This window comes from Magnolia sinica, chromosome 11 (genome assembly GCF_029962835.1).
Source record: "Magnolia sinica isolate HGM2019 chromosome 11, MsV1, whole genome shotgun sequence".
Lineage (NCBI taxonomy): Eukaryota > Viridiplantae > Streptophyta > Magnoliopsida > Magnoliales > Magnoliaceae > Magnolia > Magnolia sinica.
In genome coordinates, this window is record NC_080583.1 from 72,108,709 (window position 1) to 72,128,746 (window position 20,038).

General features: G+C 38.9%; 1 protein-coding gene across 1 annotated transcript; it reads left to right on the top strand.

The window, feature by feature from the left end:
• Nucleotides 1-229: 229 nt before the first annotated feature.
• LOC131219329 (protein CANDIDATE G-PROTEIN COUPLED RECEPTOR 2-like) lies at nt 230-13,030 on the top strand. The gene is made up of 6 exons (XM_058214410.1): nt 230-751; nt 5,473-5,664; nt 10,442-10,604; nt 10,718-10,820; nt 10,946-11,027; nt 12,685-13,030. Exons 1-6 carry the CDS (start codon nt 452-454, stop codon nt 12,760-12,762), a joined length of 918 nt encoding a protein of 305 aa, XP_058070393.1. The 5' UTR covers nt 230-451; the 3' UTR covers nt 12,763-13,030.
• Nucleotides 13,031-20,038: the final 7,008 nt, after the last annotated feature.

Here is a 20,038-nt window from a genome sequence, read left to right on the forward strand (position 1 = left end):
GTAAGTTTTTAATGGTAGGGAGTTCAATCATAACTGTTTCGTATGGTATAGTAATCCTGATGATTAGATCTGCTTCATGTTTTGTATAATACCCTAAAATTATCTGGAAAAATGGATGGACGGCGTGGATACATAATACATATATCAAGGTGGGCCCCACGGTAAGGGCTGCACCGTCTTGGGTGAGTCCGAGGTCTCACCTAATCTGCTCCCGTATGCGCAGACTTACGGGAAAATCGCATCGGGTAGCGGGGGATCCGACCCGAGCATGACCCTTTGACGGTCCTACACGAGGATCAACTCCCCAACGACGTCGCTTTCCTCGGGCGATTTCTCCCGCAAATCTCTCTCTCTCTCTCTCTCTCTCTCTCTCTCTCTCTTAGGGTTTTGCTTCTGCGATCTCAGATTCTAGGGTTTCTGTGATGCTTTTCTCCACCAACGGTCGAAGAAAATGAGAAGAAACCTGCTACAAATCGCAGAGATTCCTCTCTCATTCGCTCCATCATCGTCAGATCCTTCCTCTCAAAGTGCGGATACTAATCCAAAATCCCCGTCGTGGATCTTTGGTTGCCATGGCCTCTGGTACAACCTCGCCCTCATTGTTCCGTCGGCCCTCTTTGTCGCTTTCTTGCTGTCGAAGGCGAGGAAGAGCTTTTCCAAGCTCTCTCATGGCCGGTCCTACATCATGATCGCGTACTACGCTCTCCTGTGGATCGTCAGCGCCCTCAATCTCGCGTGGTGCGTCCTTCAGGTACGGCGATTCCAATCCTGTTCTTGTTCGATTTTGGAAATTTGGATTCTATGGATTGGATGTCATTCCGGCTTGGGCAGTGTCTTGTGATATGATTTTTCACCTAATTCGAAATTTTGTGAATTGCAACATCCAAACGTGGCCTAAATTGTTTAATTGAGTTTGTTTGAAACCAGTGTTTAAAAACCGGGCAGAACTGGGTGGTCAGGTCTCGATTTGGTTGCGCAGAACTGGAAGGTCGGGTTTTCACATGATGTGATTTTCAGCACATTTGAAATTCTGTGTATTGTAAAATCCAAACGTGGTGTAAATTTTGTATTTGAGTTTGGTTGAAACCAGTGTTTAAAAACAGGGCAGAATTGGATGGTTGGGTCTGGCCACATGAGCCGGAAGTGTGTGGTTAGGCACAATTCAGTTCAGGATTTTCAATGAGTTTTATGAGAGGAGCACCATCAATTGGGGGGGGGGGGGGGGTGGGCTGGTGGCACCATCAAACGTAAGGTAAAGACATAAGAAGTTCTTTGAAGATTGAAATGGAGGAATCGATATCTCTCTTTGGGAGGTTGTCTCACGCTGATCAAGGTGGTCTTTACTAACATGCCGATGTACTTCATTTCCCTCTTCAAATGTCCTCCACAGGTTCTGGCAAGACTTGAAAAATTAAAGCGGGACTTTCTTTGGAAGGGAGCCGGGGACAACTTCGAGTTTCATCTTTTGAAGTGGGAAGAGGTCTACAAACCTGTTGATCAAGGAGGTGTTGGATTAAGGGCCCCTGGAAACAAGAATTCAGCCCTTCTGGGTAAATGGCTATGGCTATTTGCCACAGAAGCATGTGGTTTTTGGGAGGAGGTAATTGATGCCAGGTATGGGATCCAGGATGGGGGATGGCATACTAAGAGTTGTACTTTGTATAGAGCTTCATTCATATGGAGATCGGTGATGGCTCTAATCTTTTGGAAAGGTGTGTCTTTTGTAGTTGGAGATGGTTCCAATATCAGATTTTGGGAGGATATCTGGTGTGGCGAGAGGTCTTCGAGGTCAGATTTCCCTTCTTCGGCATCTCTTGTGCCATCGACTGATGTGAAGGTGGTAGATTGCTACTCCTTATGCGACGTGATGGTAGCTTGGATGCCTTTGTGAAGAAGAAATCTTTCAGATGATGAGACAATGGAGTATATCGCCCTCCTTCAGCGTTTGCAGTCTACAGCCCCAGCTGGGGATTCAAATTCCATGGTTTGGAGATTGCTTAGTTCAGGAAGGTTTTCGGTTAAGTCACTCTACTCTATGTTCCAAGTCTCTTCTTCTGCCTCCACCGATAGTTACGCCTATCACTTCTGGTATTGTGGAGCCCCTCCAAAAGTGGCAACTTTCACATGGTTGGTTGGGCGAAAGAGGGTTCTTACGATTGATAATCTCCCAAAAAGATCTTTGATCATTCCAAATATGTGCTGCATGTGCAAGTTTGATGCAGAAATGGTGGACCATCTGTTTATTTTTCTGCCCGTTTGTTCAGCAAATCTGGGATTGGTTCCTGGCAGTGCAAGGTGTGGCTTGGGTAATACGGGAATCTTCTATGGGCTTGGCATGGGGGCGTAGGTAGCAAGCACCTTTCTTCGAGTTGGAGGCTGACTCTGCTGAGATTTGGTTGCCCATTTGGGGCGAAAGGAACTGTAAATGCTTTCACAATCAGACCCGTTCCTTTCATGCAGTGCTGACAGGAAATCTAGTGTGGCGAGAGGCCTTTGAGGTCAGATTTCCCTTCTTTGGCATCTCTTTCGCCACCGGCTGATGTGAAGGTGGTAGATTGCTACTCCTTATGCGGCTCAAAGGTAGTTTGGATGCCTTTGTAAGAAGAAATCTTTCAGATGATGAGACAGTGGAGTATACTGCCCTCCTTCAGAGTTTGCATTCTACAGCCGCAGCTGGGGATTCCAATTCCATGGTTTGGAGATTGCTTAGTTTGGGAAGGTTTTGGGTTAAGTCCCACTACTCTATGTTCCAGGCCTCTTCTTCCACCTCCACTGATAGTTACGCCTATCACTTATGGTATTGTGGAGCCCCTCCGAAGGTGGCAGATTTGACATGGTTGGTTGGGTGAAAGAGGGTTCTTACGATTGATAATCTCCAAAAAAGATCTTCGATCATTCCAAATATGTGCTGCATGTGCGAGTGTGATGCAGAAACAGTGGACCATCTGTTTAATTTTTGCCTGTTTGTTTAGCAAATCTAGGATTGGTTCCTAGCAGCGCAAGGTGCAGCTTGGATAATGACAGGAGCTGTGGGGGATCTTCTATGGGCTTGGCACGGGGGTGTAGGTAGCAAGCACCTTTCTTCGAGTTGGAGGCTGACTCTGCTGAGATTTGGTGGTCCATTTGGGTGAAAGGAACCGTAAATGCTTTCGCAATCAGACCCATTCCTTTCATTCGGTGCTGACAGGAATGTGTGCTTTGTTGTCAGAGTGATCTGCTTAGAAGCGTTTTGCTGTTTGTGTTTGCTTTCTGTTATTGGGGTCTTTTGCTTTCTTTTCTTTTTGTATTCATTTCCTTTCGAGCTTGCTGGGGGGTCTTCTTAATAAAATCATTTTCACTCTTCAAAAAAAAAGAAGAAGAACTTCTTAGGGGAAGGTAGAGGGGAGAAGCATAAAGTTTGTTGATATGCAAAAATATTTAGAATGGGCTATAGGAGTGGTTGGAGTTTGAGGGAAGCAAGTGGGTGCTCCTGAGCAAGTAGTGGTGGTTAGGAAAGCAATTAGCAACCTGGGGGATAATGGTAGTACTAAAGGCAAGGTGAGGGGCTTCATGCAAGGGCTTTTGTTTTTTGGGTTGGGATTAGTAACAAAGTGTGTTTTAGGGAGGACATTTGGATTGGTGCAGAGTCCCTTGCCAGTTCAATCCCTTCTCCATTTGATTCAAAGAGCTTGCGAGGACTCTGGAGGAAGTTCATATTGATCTGACTGAGATGGACTAGACAATTTAAAGGGAACCTCCAATGGCTGTGATCTGACTGAGATGGACTAGACAATTTAAAGGGAACCTCCAATGGCTGTCTTTCTTCGTAGGCATTATTCTGGTTTATGACACACGGTTCTGATGAGCGTCCTCCCTGCACAGAAGCGTGGCGTAAGCAAGGGTTGAGTTTTTCGTTGGACGGCCATTGCAAATAAAAATTCGACAACTGATAAGTTGGAAGAATGAAACTTTGTGTTCCTGAGTGTGTGCTTCTTGTGTTGGGAGGAGGAAACTGTGGATCAATTTGTTCCTCCATGATAGTTTAGCAAGTTGTGGGATAAATTCTTTGATCTATTTAAAGTTTGTTGGATCTAATTAAAGGGTTGTTGGATGGCCCTTTCATGGCTAGAGGCAAGATTATTTGGGTTACGGTTGCATGTGCTATCATGTTGAGGATTGTGGAAGTAAAGTAATCATAGAATCTTCGAGAACATGGCTTGGGAAGTTCTCAAGTGAAGAATTATTGATAAGTTTCTTGTTTGGGCATCTGCTAGACCCAAGTTCAAGGAAATTGTTAGAAATGATTTCAATTTGTGCTAGACTGAAATTCAAGGTGGCTGATAGAAGCGACTACTTCAGGTCTGGAATTTGCCTATTAGGTGTAGGGTTAAGAGTCAAAAGGCTAATGAATCTTGGAAGCCTCCTATGGTCAGTTTTTGGAAGCTTAATTTTGGTGGTGTGGGATTGGTGTTTTCTTTGGAGCAATGGAGGTGACATTGCTTTGCCCATCTTCTAGGAATGATGCTGTTGTCGGTTTGATTGAGGCAGCAATTGTCATGCTTTGGTGAATCATCTTTTCATTCATTGTTCTTTTGCTAGAGAGGTGTGGTGTCACTTCTTTCAACTTTTTGGAGCGCTCTCGGCATTTCCAAGCTTGATAGATTCCTTCCTCCTATCCTGGCATGGAGACGATATAGGGATCCCAAGAAAAAGGATTTGGAGGATGAGTTTGTTAGCAGGTTTATGGGCTCTTTGGTTTGAAAGAAATGCTTGATGTTTCAAAGACAAAAAATGGGAGGGCGATAGATGTTTTCAGCAGGGCTAAATTTGTATGTGTTGGGTTGGGCACCGGAGTGGGGTACCTCGACTCTCCTTCCAGTGGGTTAGTTCTAGTTTGGTGTTTTTTTTCTTTTTTTCCTTTAAAAAAAAAAAATATATTTTTACGTATATTCGTTTATAGTGGCCACGACCCTTAATGAAACTACCAATAATCAAAAATTGTAATGCTTTGGGAAGGTGTGAGAATTACTGGTTACTATTTTTTTTTCCCAGGGCCTTGGTAACTGAAGGAGCTTCAAAAAAAAGTTCTTGGTCCAGGGCGGTATGCTCTTTTGAAGCCAGGGCCTGGAAAGTGGGATTTGTGATTTTGGAGATTTGAGCCCTTGCTTCTTGATCAAATTCTATTGTTTCCTTTGTATCAAGTGATGCCAAAGGGATTGCTGATTCTACCACAAGAGGAGTGATTAGAGGGCCACTCTTTATGGCATCCTCATTTCCCCCTGCAGTTGTTACTTCTTTTTTTTCCTGATGAGATTTCAATTATCTTTTAAAATAAAAGAAGATGTTTCACTTCTCAACTATTAGGCTTTCGTATAGACAACAATGAAGTTGTCATTCTGATTATCTTGTCTTCTTTCCATACCAATTGCAATTTATATCTGATACTTTTTTCCTTTTTTTTCTTTTTATATAATGCTGGGATTGGGATATTAGGTTTGGCAGTGCAGTCCTGGGAAGGAATTATCATGGAATGTCCTTTCTCTGTTTACAACCTCTGGGATGCTATTCTTGGAAATTAGCTTGGTGGCCTTTCTACTTCAAGGAAGCCCGGCTGGTGGGTTGGAAGCTTTAACACAAACATTTATTATCTCAGGTGTCATTGTTGGTGTGGATATACTTCTTAAGGTATTCTCTACTTTTTTGCTCATTAAAGCATTCTGTGCACTAGAGGAATTTAGTATAAACATATTTGCCATAGTTTGCTTGAAAACAAGAATATATCTTATAAGCCCAATGTGGAAATTTTCCTTTATGATATCAAAAGTGTCTTTGTCCATGGGTCTGTTTGGTTATGATGAATCCATGGTGTGGACGTCTGGACGTGGATAACTTTAATGATTATGGTATTCATTGGTGGATTTCCATAAGGGTATGTTTGGATATGCGGAAAAGAAAAAAAAGAGGACTTGGGGCTGCACGTGCAACATATGCCACCCTCATCCATTGGCATGTGTATGGTGGGGGCACTTGAATGGATGTTGCACATGCGTGGCACATGTTAAATATTTCGCACATTGGCACGTGTCACACATGTGAGTGCTTAAGATGGACAACGGCCATGTAGTACATGTGGTTCAATAGCACGTGGCACATGTAGGGTGTTCGAAAATGAGGGTGACACATTGCACATGGCACATGACACATTGTGTGTGTGGCATATTGAAATGTGGGGCGCAATGCCACATGTTGCGCATGTGACACAATGACATGTGTGACACTTTAAGATGGATGGTAGTACATGATGCACAAGTGGCTCATTGGTACATGTGGGCAATGTTTTAAATATCAATGATATCAACCGATATATCCCACGATATATCTTGTATACCACCTATGCGATACGAAATGCATAGGTCGTATCGATATCTTCCACATGTTCGATCCAGTGAGCATTTTCAATTTTCAATCCTTTTTTTTTTTTTTTTCTTTTTTTGTTGTTGTTGAAATCACATTAAATCGGTATCAAATTATTACAAATCCATTGCTTCTTCATGTTTTGCATGAAAAATTATAGAGTTGGAGCTTTGATTTCGATATCCATTGGTTCTTAATGTTCTCCTCTTTTTTTTTTTTCTAAAATTTTCCTTCAACCAACTATCAATCGCGACCAATTTCGAAGTATTTAGGAGTATTTGATGAAATGATCATCACATACACTATTACACTCTAATTTCAAAATTCGAGTGTAGGTGGCTCGATTTGGGGAACATTAGGGAAAATTTGAAATTTCTCCAATTTCTCCTAAATTGCCTGTAATGTTGCACTCCAAACATGAAATCAAGCATGTATGAGGATTGATTAATTGATTTGTTAAGTCCTTGACAATTTTTGGAAATAAAAATTAATTTTTAATTAAAAATTATTAATATACATATATATATATTTTTAAAATTCCCTTCAACCAGGTGTCAATTGAGAATAATTTCGAAGTATTTAGGAGTGTTTGATGAAATCATCATAACTGCATTAGTTCAGTCAAACAACGCATAACTTAGGACCTATACAAAGGAAACCTATTATGTGCATTTCTTTTTTTGAGATGTTATGATTTAAAAGTGTGTATTAAGGTCTTTTTAAACAATCCTTGAAGTTTCATTGAAAAATTCAACCATTTTCCCAATGTTTCCCTATGTTTCTCAAAAAGGGCGATAAATTACCCGATACAAACGATATATCCCGTGCGATAACTGAGACATATATGTATCCCAAGGATGCGATACATAACACGATAACGATATTTCGAACAATGCATGTGGGGCACTTGCAGTGTTTCCCCATGTTTCCAAAAAGGACGATAAATTACCTGATACAAACAATATATCCCATGTGATAACCGATACATATATGTATCCCAAGGATGCAATACGTAACGCGATAACGATATTTCGAACACTGCATGTGGGGCACTTAGAAGATGGGTGGTGGTACATGTGGCTACCATGTGGGGCACTTTATAAAAAGATGGGTCATTTTCTTTCATTTCTCTATATTTGCTAGAAATAATGTTTTGCAAGTCTGGGCAAGGAAATGAAAAAGGGACATTTAAAAAAAATAAATAAGAGGAAAATGGAAATGGTGTTTTCAAGAAATTTATAGAAACAAACAATGCACGTGCCATATTCATGGAAATGGCATTTCTTCAATTTGTGTTTCAATGAATCCAAACAAGCCCTAAGGGTGGTTTGTTTGGAATTTTCTTTTGAAACTTGAAAGTCAATGAAATTTTTTATTGAGAAAACACAAGTGAGATATCTATGCTGAAATTACAACATAGAGGACCAAGGTAAAGAATCCGGAGGACAATTGACTAGATCTTTTTTACACAAGGCTCAACCCATAACCTCCAATTTTGCTCTTCTAAAAACCTCCTCCGGCGCCTATTCCGAAAACATTGTTTAGTCCCTTCCCCCCAAATTGTCATAGACCAGCTAGAAGAGTGCCATCAAACCTTCCTCCCCTTCTGCCCATTGTGGCCCCCATGCCATGCTAGGAGGAAGTGCTTGATGGATGCTGGCATCACCCAACTTGGTATATGAAAAAAAAAATTTGTCCCCAATCTCTCTAGCTAAGGCACAATGCATAAAAAGATGATCAACTGCCTACACATTTTGCAGGCACTGCACACAAGTGTTGGGAAACGGTTTCTTTTTTTGAAGGTCGTTGACGGCAAGCACCTTGTTCCTACCTACCAGCCATGCAATTGCCTCCATCTATGGTTAACATCCCATATGTCAACACAAACTTTGTGTGGGAGCATTGCTCTCCCCAATCATTATGTAAAAGGATTGGACAGGATCTTCTAGATTTCTCCTGGTTCCTCACCCAGGAGTCCCTTTTGCCAAAAGTAGGGGGATAGCTTTGAAGCACCAAGATCAAACAAATAAACTCTTCCACCTACTCTTCTATAGGTTCCTGTGGCATTGAGGGCCCATGCCTGAGGACCTGAGACTACGAAGCACCGAGAAATGGGAGAGTAGCCTCCAGCGATAACCTCATTAACCTCGAAAAAGAGTTGCACAATACTTTCTACCACAGCAAACATCCTCCAAAAAGTAAATACATCTCCCAAGGAGAACCCAATCCCTTAAATTTACTGGTCAACTTGGTGACCGCCTTTGATAGCGAGGGACACACCATATAAATTAGTCTTAGTTCCACCATCCTCCATGCCCAATACCATATTTCTTTGTGATTACACATGGAATCACCATTTTTCATTAGACAACTGTCACCTTGCATCTTGCAATAATTGTAGGTAAGTCTAAGATTAAGTACATGGAATCCACAATTTGCCTTGCAATTCAAGCATCCATAAACGTCAAATCAGGGGAAAACTGATTGTTTTCCCATGGATTCCTCGTATCTGAAGAAGCCCTATGTTGTATTTGCCCATTTTCTTAATTTTACCAAGATACAAAAGATGCATCAACGAATATAAATGAAGCTCCAAAAATAACTAGAGCTCTTCAGACACCCTCCTTTGATAGGTTGTCGTCAATTTCATTAGCATCACAAATATGTAAAGATGTAGCAGCATCCTTGGAACCAATTCTTTAATTTATCTACCATGAAATGTAGTTGTAATGGCTCAGACTCCTGTGATTTGGCTCACTTGATTGGTCTCTCACCAATTGCCATAATCAAGCATGGATAAAGATGCATGACAAATTCTTGACCCTCTAAACCCCAAATTTCTGATTCATTTGGGTATATCTGCCGATCCTGAAAAAAAGAAAGAAGAGAAAAAGGAGCATTTTGATATTTCTCGTCATATTGGGACATTCTGCTAGTGCTAGATAAATCCAGTCTCCTTATCTAAGTACCATTGAAATTGAGCTTCCACTTTGTTGGTGATTATTTTTCCATCTTACCAGTGGATTTGGCCCTGTCCTCACAAACACTTTCCAATTCCTTTGCAAGTGGTGGATGGCTCGGAATTATCTTCTATGCGAATATTTGGTAATGTCATTTGAAGATGCAACGCTGTAAAAACTTCTACTATTTCCCCCCCAAAAAATAATAATAATAAAAAGGAAAACAAAAAAAAAAAAAAAAAAACCTACTATTTTGGTAACACATGACATCCCAAAGAGATTGAAGTATGAAATGAATATCACCACTTGCAATGGATAAGAGTCGATCATAATAATTGCACAATTGTCAACCAAATGTGGTAGTTGAGGAGCAAGATGCTCCAGTTTTTTTTTTTTTTTTTTTTGATTTCTAGGGTGCTTATGTTTGACTCATGTTTGTGTCCAAATTACGTAGGCAGTGCCTTAACCAAGGGTTTTGGTAGCTGGAATCTTCCCTAGGTACTGATCCTACTGTGGTTACAGTCATTCGATCAAGACTGCCCTTAACTAGAATATATTTAACTTTTTCGAAATCTCTCATTTCCAAATCCAGATAGTTAAAGTTCATATGAAGTATTAATGCAATAACATGGTAAGGCAATGCATATTTTGACACATGTACATATTTTATATATATATATATATATATATATATATATATATATATATATATATATATATATATATATATATATTCTAATTCTTCAAGAGTGATGTAGTGTCCAGACAATGAGAACCTCATGTTTTCTGAAATGAGCCTTATTAAAGAAACAACTTTCACTTTCATCTCCTTAGCTTCAGTTACCATGCTAGCTGGATGTAGTTTAGCTGCAGTTGCAACTGGTGGGATCCTTGATCATAATGTTTTCAATAACCATAAATTTTAAAACCTGTTATGAAATTGAAATTTGTAATCTATTCCTTACTGTATGGTTTCTCCTTTCCTACTGCTGATACATGCATGCTTATGTTTCCAATATCTTTCAAAGGATCTCCGAGTGTACTCCTCTCTCTTACATATTATGTCTTATCTGCAATACCTTTGTCAGGCAATCTACGTATTTGGTTTTGGGGTCCCTTTCTTCATAGACAGTGATGAATCGACACATCGGGTGAAGTGGGGGTTGTGGGTTGTCCACAAGCTATTGCTCACTGCAGTTTATGGCTTCATCTTGTTCATGCACCATACGAAATGGCGAGAGAGGTTGCCTGGTAAACCTCTTGCTCATTCCTACATCCAAATTCTAATCATCATATTAAGTCCAGATACCTGTTTCTATCTACCTGTGTCCCTTGTCATTTTATTATTATTTTCTCCTTTGCAGCAAGACCGGCATTTTACAACTACATCTCCATGATGTTCATAATGAATGCAGTAGCGCTGTTTGCATGTGCACTATTGGGAAATGGAGCTGCATTCGGGTTCTGGTATCAATTCAGTCACACACACACACACACACACACACACACAAAGAATGGAACAAAAACTTTGATGTCTTATTTTGACGATTATCTATGCATTGTTTCCAAGTGTTTTCTTTTCTTTGATGCAGGTTGTACGACCTTACGACTGTCTGCTATCACTCTCTCTATCTTCCTTTTCTCTATGTAACATTCCTAGCAGATTTTTTTCAGGTCAGCTCTCTTTGCTTCCATGGCTATGTTTTTGTCTTTTATTTATTTAGATTCCTGGGGATGGATGTTGATTTCAGTGATAGTTTAAATATCATGGTGTGGGCCACTGGCCACTGTTAAGGCTCATTTAGTGGGCCACACTTATTATTATTATTATTATTATTATTATTATTATTATTATTATTATATAATTTTATTTTCTGTTCAGTGACAGAACATGGCTGTCCCGACTGTAGTTTGTACCTTAGTTCTCTCTTCCATTAATAATTAGTCGTGCTAGAATCCTATGTTAGTTTTGCACGATTTAAAAAATGTTAGTAACCCTTCAATTGAACACATGGCATAAGTTGTAAGGAAATCCAAACTTGTCCAAATAGCTGATCCACCTGTGGATAGAGAGCATAACTAAAAAATTGCATTGAGAAGATAATATTAACTATCTGATTCTGCTCACGATTTTACTTCTAACCATCCATTTGATGGCCATTAATCAGATGGTTAGGATTGTTTGATCAGTGGGATGTTAGAGGTATGCTCCATCCACAATGGGACCCCAGTACTTGGATGGTCTGGGTAGCTGTACATAAGGGCCACATGTGAGGGGGATGAGTCACCACCATTTTTTAAGTGGTGCAAAACTAGTACATGAATCTAGCCCTAAAAAATGGTGGTGCTAAATCAAAACAGGAGTCTAGCCCTGATCAATATTATCAATGGAGGAAGGAAGAAAGAAGAGAGAAGAAGAGGTTTGGGATCCAACCCTTGCTCAGTGGTAGAAAGAATGCATTTCAATGATGAGGTCATGGGTTTGAGTGCCCATGTGGTGGGTGGGTGGGTGTGTAAAAAATAACAAAACATAAAAAAAGAGGGAAGAAGAGGAAAGAAGAGGAAAGAAGGAAAGAGGAGATGAGAGGAGAGAGAGAGGTTTAGCCATGGTGTGCCATAAAGGCCGTTACGTTAAGGTAATGATGGTAACCGTTACACATTATGGGGTTGTAAAGTCCGTAACGGAAAAAAATGACCTATAAAGGCCGTTACAGCCCCCGTTATGGCCTCCATAAAGGCTGTAATGGCCCCGTAATGGTCTACTACGGGGCTGACACAAGTTTCTTGGGTTTTTTTTCCCAATAAAAAAAGAGAGACCGTAACAGCCGTTATGGCCTCCATAACAGCCGTTATACCCCATTTCATAAAGGTAACAGTGGTGGCCATTATGGGCCACTGTTATCGTTATGGAATTCCAATAGTCCTTGGGTGTTTGCCGTAAGGGATATAACATTTTATAACTACTAATGGAATATAGAATAGTGCTCCTCATGGATGCATGTAAAACGATACGCAAGCATACACAAAATAACAAAATGTATTTCCTGCTATGTCAATCAAATGCTGATAGAAGAAAGTCTTTCTGCAATAATTCACCTTTTGTCGTCTTATGCTAATTGGATTTACTGCTTTCTGTCCAATCTGGATGAACATTTTGGCCCCAACGGTTTCTGTATTGCAAGCTCTCTATACTACACTTCTCAGCAGTATTCTATTTTCTGATATTTTCCCTTCTTCAGATGAATGGAAAAAAATTTTAAAAATAAAAAATCATCAGCATTTATACGTTCACTAAATTTTCATGGTAAATGCTGATTGTTTTGTGTGATAGGAGGAAGATTTGCATTTGGAGAATGCATACTACTCTGAGATGAAAGATGCCGGTTTTTTTGATGCTGATTGGGATTAGTCATCATTATCATTACGTATCTCATGGCATAGCCCTGTCAAATACCGACCATGATCCCTCCAACTTGTGAATATCTGCTTGGTGGTGATCTCTGGTTATGGTCAATTCTCTGATACCCTTGTAAAATGAAAGCTGCAGTAGTGACTAGAATTTGGATTTTAATCCGTTGTATGAAATTTCGTGCCAAATGTGTGCCTCTTACAAGCATGATGCTACTATTCATAATCTCTCATCACTAATGAATGAAACAAAGTATGTCTTGAAGCAATTTGGTGTGGAAGTGTTTGCAAGTGCATCTCGGGGGGAATTATAAGGGGTCATTTAGATGAAGCGGCTTCAACTCGAAGCTGCCAACTAACTTAAAAGAGTGTAAAACGGGGGAAAAAAAGCCCCAAAATTTGGAAAGGAAGCCACAATATAATTAGAAGTTGAGAAAATGGAATCCCAATTTCTCCTTTTATTTTTTTGGTGCCTCCTGTGGGCCCTGCCAGGAAGATCACCGGACATGGACATCAGGCAGATTGGCCAATTAAGGGCCCACACAGCCTGTGAGTCAGGCCGTTGGTTGTCCATTGGTTCCTTCATCGTGGCTTTGATGACAGGATCGGCCTGATTTTTCAGTGGGAACAATGGATATCCTACATGTGTGGTTGGTGGTGGCTGGAATGATAGGGAAAGATGGCGAGAGTCTAGAGAGATAAAGCATGTGATTTTTACATGAGAATGGAAAACTGATATTAATTACGGACGCATCCCTGATTTTACCATTTAAACTCAGGTGAATCACCAAAATTCCTGCGTCTATTTTATTTATTTATTTATTTATTATTATTATTATTATTATTATTTATTTTATAATGTGGTGAAGACAAGCATTGACGAGGCACAAATGTGTTCATGTATGACATCCAACCCATTAGATGAGCCTAAGATAAGGCTGACCCAATCATCTGAGCACGCATGAATTGGGAGGTTTTTGGGTGGTTTGGATTGTTTTGTGTTGACGGTTTCGTTGTCCTGAGGGACCAGTTGGTTGTTATGCACACGCCAAGTGGGGCCCACTGACGAGTGTTGGTCAATTCATCTCCGACAAAGCACTTTAGTCGTTTCTAAGTAATTCGTAAAATCAGTATTCACGAGGGGATGCTGGGGTAAAATTTCCACAAAAGCGGCGAAAATGCATGGCATGCTGCATGAATCTAGATTGTCCCAATAGTGGGCTCCATTATATGGCTTACATATCCCCAAGTCTACGTTGACTATATCTTAACCAGTGTTCAAAATATTGGTATTGAGTTATATGTTGCATCCTTGGAATATAAATACGTATCAGTTATCAGATGGAATATATATTTTGTATCAGATAATTTATTGCACTTTTTGAGAATCAATGGGAAACAATGGTAAAATGGTTGAATTTCCTTTGAATAGGGTCCTCCGGTGTTTGACTAAATTAATGTAACTAAATTCAAATTGAATGCATAATATTTAGAGTACATGTGATGATCATTTCATCAAACACTCTTGAATACTTCAAAATTAGTCTCAATTGACAACTAAATGAAGGAAATTTTCAAAAAAAAAAAAATTTAATATTTTAAAGTAAAAATAATTTTTATTTTTTGAAAATTGGTAAAGACTTAACAAATCACTAGATCATCTCTCATGCATGCTTGACTTTATGTTTAGAGTGCAACATTACAAGTTATTCGGGAGAAATTAGAATTTTTTTAAAAAAATTTCAAATTTTCTCCAAATCGAATCACTACACCTAAATTTCAAAATAAGAGTGTACGTGATGATCATTTCATCAAATACTTGTAAACACTTCGAAATAAGTATCAATTAACAATTGGTTAAATGAAAATTTCAAGACAAAAAATGGAAAACAGGAAGAACCAATGGATATCGAAGTCAAAGTTCCAACTCAATGATTTTTCACACAAATCATTAAGAACCAATGAATTTGTAACCATTTGACATAATTTTAACAAAAAAAGGAATCAAAATTCGAAAATGCTCATCATATCAAACAAAGTGGGATATATCGGCACTATCGGTATGTTTCGTATCACAGAGGTGGGATACAAGATATATTGTGCGATATATTACCTGATATTATCAATATTTAAAACATTGATATTAACTATTTAGTTGGTGGGCACCGTCATGAATGAGTAAGGGATTTTAGTTGGAATTTCAATTTGTACATGTGACCGTTTATTTTGTTGGGTGTCAATGAGGGTGAAAAACGTCTTAAAATTTCCAAGATTAGAGGGTTGTAAACTTAAATTTGGATCTTTTAGTTATTTATTGATTCGATAAACACCAATTTTGGGTCTTCTATTTATCTATTTTTTCGGATGAATGTGCATAGTTACCATGTTTTATCTTCTTAATCCGAGGATTTTGAGATATTTTTCACTTAAAGGTTTGACCAATGCGAGTGTTTCATGGGCTAAAATGCCTTTCTTGCAGGGCTAGTGCCCGTACGATATTAGAGTGCCACGAAAATTAAGGACTTTACAAACTTGTGGAGTGGGTCCCATCAAACTACGATTTGGTCTACTCCTTGGGAAATCCAATCCGCTTATTTGATTCGGCTAGTCCTTGACTCACTTGAAGTGTTGATTTCATCATGATCCAAGCCCTTCGTAACCCAAAGCAGTAGATAACGGTAAGTGTTAATTCCAAACTACTTATGGTATGGTCCACCTTTGATGTGTTATTCCCTCATTTTTGGGCTCATGGCTTGAAACGAAAACCCCAACCGAATGGTCGGCATGGATTTCATACATAACTCATGGTGAGCCCCATAGAAGCTGTTTGAATCTCCTTTCGTGGGCTAAGTCGTAACATATGACCCCATTTTCAAAAAAAATTTGACTTCTTTGTTGAAACGAAAACCGACAAAAACCCTTCTTCATTAGAAGCTTCCTTGATGGGACTAATCATCACTCTCCGGCCATTACATTCTCCAGCATTCCAATCCCCGGCTTTCATTTAATTCTCCGGCGATCCATTGGCCCACGTTCCATTATCTGGGATTATTTCGCTATGGAAAAAAGCACGTTAGGGCCTTCTCTATTCTATTTGACTATTCGTTGGCCTTTCATCTACATGTACAATATCGTCATGAGAAATAAGAAGGTACATACGTGTAACCTATATTAGCAAAGTAAGAAGATGGAGTTGTACAGTTGACAACAGTGACCTGATGAAAATCACAACTGCGACCGGTTGTACATGACAACAACGACTCGCTGAAAATGACAATGATGATCAGTTGTACATGATAACGACGACTAGTTGTACATGACAACGACGACCCTCTGAAATTCACATTGGCGATCCATAGTACATGATAATGGCGACCTATTGTAGAAGACAACGATGATCCATTATACATGACAATGGTGACCGCTAAAATTAACAACGGCAACCAACTTTTTTTTTCTAATTTGTGTTTAATATTATTTTCCTTAAGCCTACTAGCCTCACATTTTCTTTTTCAGGTATGTCAAAATTTGAAGATCATGGCTCTTCCACCCATTCTATGCTATTATGATGGAGAGTTTGTATATGAAAAAGAGAGATTCTTGTATAAAAATGGAGAATCTAAATGTGTCATTGTGAACACTAAAATTACATAGGAGCCCATACTTAAAATGCACAAGATTACTAATACTACATCCAAGGAATATGACGTTAGATTGAAGGTTGTATACATCGGACATGGTTGCAAATCAATCCCTCAACGCATTAGTAGAGACAACGAAGATGCCCTGGGCATATATGCTTTTTTTTTTTCTTTTTCTTTCCAATCAGAACCTCAATTTTTAGATACCATTATATATATAGAAAGTGGGGTCTCCAATTATTGTACAAGAATCCATGTTTGTAAATCTAAATGAGCAACAGTGGATACTAATTTAGGGATGGGCATTCGTTCTATCACCAGTCGGTGCAGCTATCCTTGACCTATCAACCATTCTCTGAGACATGATCCGAGGATCGACAGTTGTGAGTGCCTATCATTTCGCTTGTTGGATAGTGATGACTGTATAAATATACCTAAGACATCAACCAATGCATGGAAACATGATCCAAGAGTCGACAGTTGTGAGTGGTGGTATTTTCGCTTGTTGGATAGTGAAGACTATACAAATATCCATGGTCATCAATCGATGCATGAGGACATGATCCAAAGGTCGACAATTGTGAGCAATCATCTTTTCACTTGTTGGATAGTAAAGATTGTACATATACCCTCGGCTAGGGCTGTAAATGGCTAGGTTTGAAGCGGGTTTAGCCAAAAACCAAATCCGCCCATTTACTAAATGGGTATAGGTCCAAATTTTAGACCCAAGCCCTTTTACTAAATGGGCAGGTCTGAGTCAACCCCATCGGACCCATTTATAAATGGGTTGGGTCTAATAGGTCTAGTTAAGGGATATCTAGATCCTCAACCAGACCCACTTATAAACAGGTCTAACGGGTATCATGTCCTAAACTAAGCTGGCAAAATGGATGGACAAGGCAGATTTCTCACAAGCATCACAGTGGGCCCCATTTAGCATCCGAACGTAGGACTTTTTACAAAATCCTTTTACATGCAATATGCATACATCCTAATTCACTAATCCCACCATCTTCGGCACGTTGATTCGGATTCCATGGTGCCTCATATTCTCAGCTGGACATGGGGTAGATTTCTCGTTTTCCCATGTTACTTGTCAAGTTATGTAAGCATTTTTACCGGGTCTAAACGGGTTCGAGTCTGGATGGGTCCCTTACAACATAGACAAGACCCGCCCATTTATTAAACAGGTTTGGGTTGGGTCGGGTCGGGTCTAGTCTAATATAAAGGAAAATAGATCCACCTGTTCAACATTTGGGTATGTTCTTGGACCTAGACCCTTATCATTTAACAAACGGGTCGGGTCTAGGTACCCCATCGGGTCCGCTGGCCCATTTACAACCCTATCCTCAACCCATCAACTGATGCACTGAATCCAAGGGTCAACAGTTATGAGCGGCTTTTTTCTTATTGGATAATGAAGACTGTACAAATATCTCTGGGCCATCAACTGATGCACTGAGACATAATCCAAGAGTCGACAATTGCGAGCGGTCATCAACCTTTGACCTGAATTTTAGTTTACCGATAAGTGAAAAATATGCAAATATTCCTGAATCACCAACTCAATCGAGTCATACTCCATTGAATGTCATGGTGGTGCCATCCACAATTTTGCGATTAGATATACATGTAGATGATGTTGCATTCATTAACGTAAGTTTTTTGAGTTATCCAAATTTGGTCAATGATCCTAATGAAATTGCCGTTAGACAAATGTTTAAGGATAAGAGTCGATTAAAGGATATTATGAGCAAGTATGCGATGTGAAACCACTTTCATTAATACATGGCCTTGAAATAAAATAAGCAAAGATACACTATTAAATATCTTATAGAAAATTGTAGTTAAAGGTTGTATACATTAAGACTATATGACTCTAGGATCTTCAAAATAAAGATATAAAACCTAAACACGCACGTAACATGTCATATGAGGGGAGGGGGAGTGATCGATGTAGAGCAGCTTCTAAGGGGATGGGGATGTTGGGGGCCTTGCACAAAACCTTACGATTTAGTGTCCCAAAACAAACCAGAATTATGGGATAATAATGAAATAAATCAAAGCATAAACCACACGACACCAGAGAATTTTACATGAAAAACTCTCAAAGAGGTAAAAACCATGGGACCTCATCCAGATCAACAATCCACTATAAAGTAGAATGTTACAACTGATCACAAGCACACACTGCTTGGATCAAACCTTCTTCACTCAAGCAGGAGTGGATAAACAATAAGAGAACAAAAGAAAAAAAGGAGAGATCTCACCAATCACTAATTGCTTGCCTCCAAGTGCAGAGGTTCGTAAGTAGTATCCCATGAATACAGGGTCGATCCCACAGGGAGATGAATTGTGAGAAGAAAAAAATAATCAAATGCAAAACAAACTAAGTAATAAAAATTAATCTGATGATTTGATTTTGGGATTTTTGAATGGATGTAATTGAACTGAATAAAATAACACTCAAGCTTCAAAGTTCCACACATAGGTTAATGTTCCAAAATCATAATGACTTGGATAACACAACTAGGATCTGAACAATATGGTCAGCCTAATTGAAAAATAAAACAGTTTAAATATTTTAATAAATGATATAAAAGATTAGAAAATGATGGATTTGTACCATTGACATATATTCTCAAGCGCCAGTGATTTTAAGTATTCAATATCTATAGGATAATGAATATCAAAGAAATATAACAAGTTGAGAATATCTCCTATCTAGGAAATCTGATTGATATAGGGTAAGCCTATCCATCAATGTGGATCTCATATGCTGGAAACATATGGATCTCACAAGAGGATAAAAAAATAAAACCTAAATAATAGATAACATGCATACACCATTCTTCTCATCATTAAAACAATCAATCATCATAATCCTAAAAAAATGTTAAACCCATGTGCTTCCCTTCTAGATTGGGTTAGAAGGAACTTAGAAAAACATAATTAAATTGCAGAAATAAAAAGCAACAAGAAAGAAAGAAAAAAAATGCAAATAGAAAAGATCTAAAAAAAAAAAAAAAAAAACAACTCATAAAGCTTTAATAAAAGTAAAAACTCTTTAACAACCCTAAATATTGCTCTTGAGTGCTTCTAATGATGTTTTAGAATGCCCTAGGAGGCCCTATTTATAAGTAGGGAACTCTAATTTTCGTACAAAGTTGAAAATCCTAGAAAATGCCTCAAATATACGTATTTTTTCAAAATAGACTTCTCGCTGCATAATTCGTTTAAAACAGACTTTCTACTGCATAGTTTTCCAAAATAGACTTCAGAGCTTTAGAATACACTTTTCAGGACGATTTCAGGATTCTTCACTTCAAATCTTCGATTCTTTTCATTCCCTACTTGGTTTTCTTGGATCTTTGGCATGTGAATTCTTCAATCTTAGTTTCCTAAGATCCATCCCTTGCCTTGGTGATTTTTGAGCATCAAATTCTTACTTTTTAGTACTATTTTTCAATCCAAGTTCTTAAATTCACTTTGCAACACATACATGAGTAAAATAGAATATTAAAATGATTTATGTTCATAAAACTAAGATATAAATAGAAAAAATTATGTAATATTTGAGTCTCAACACACCCCCCAACCAGCATTTTGCTAGTCCCGAGCAAAATAAGCGAAGAA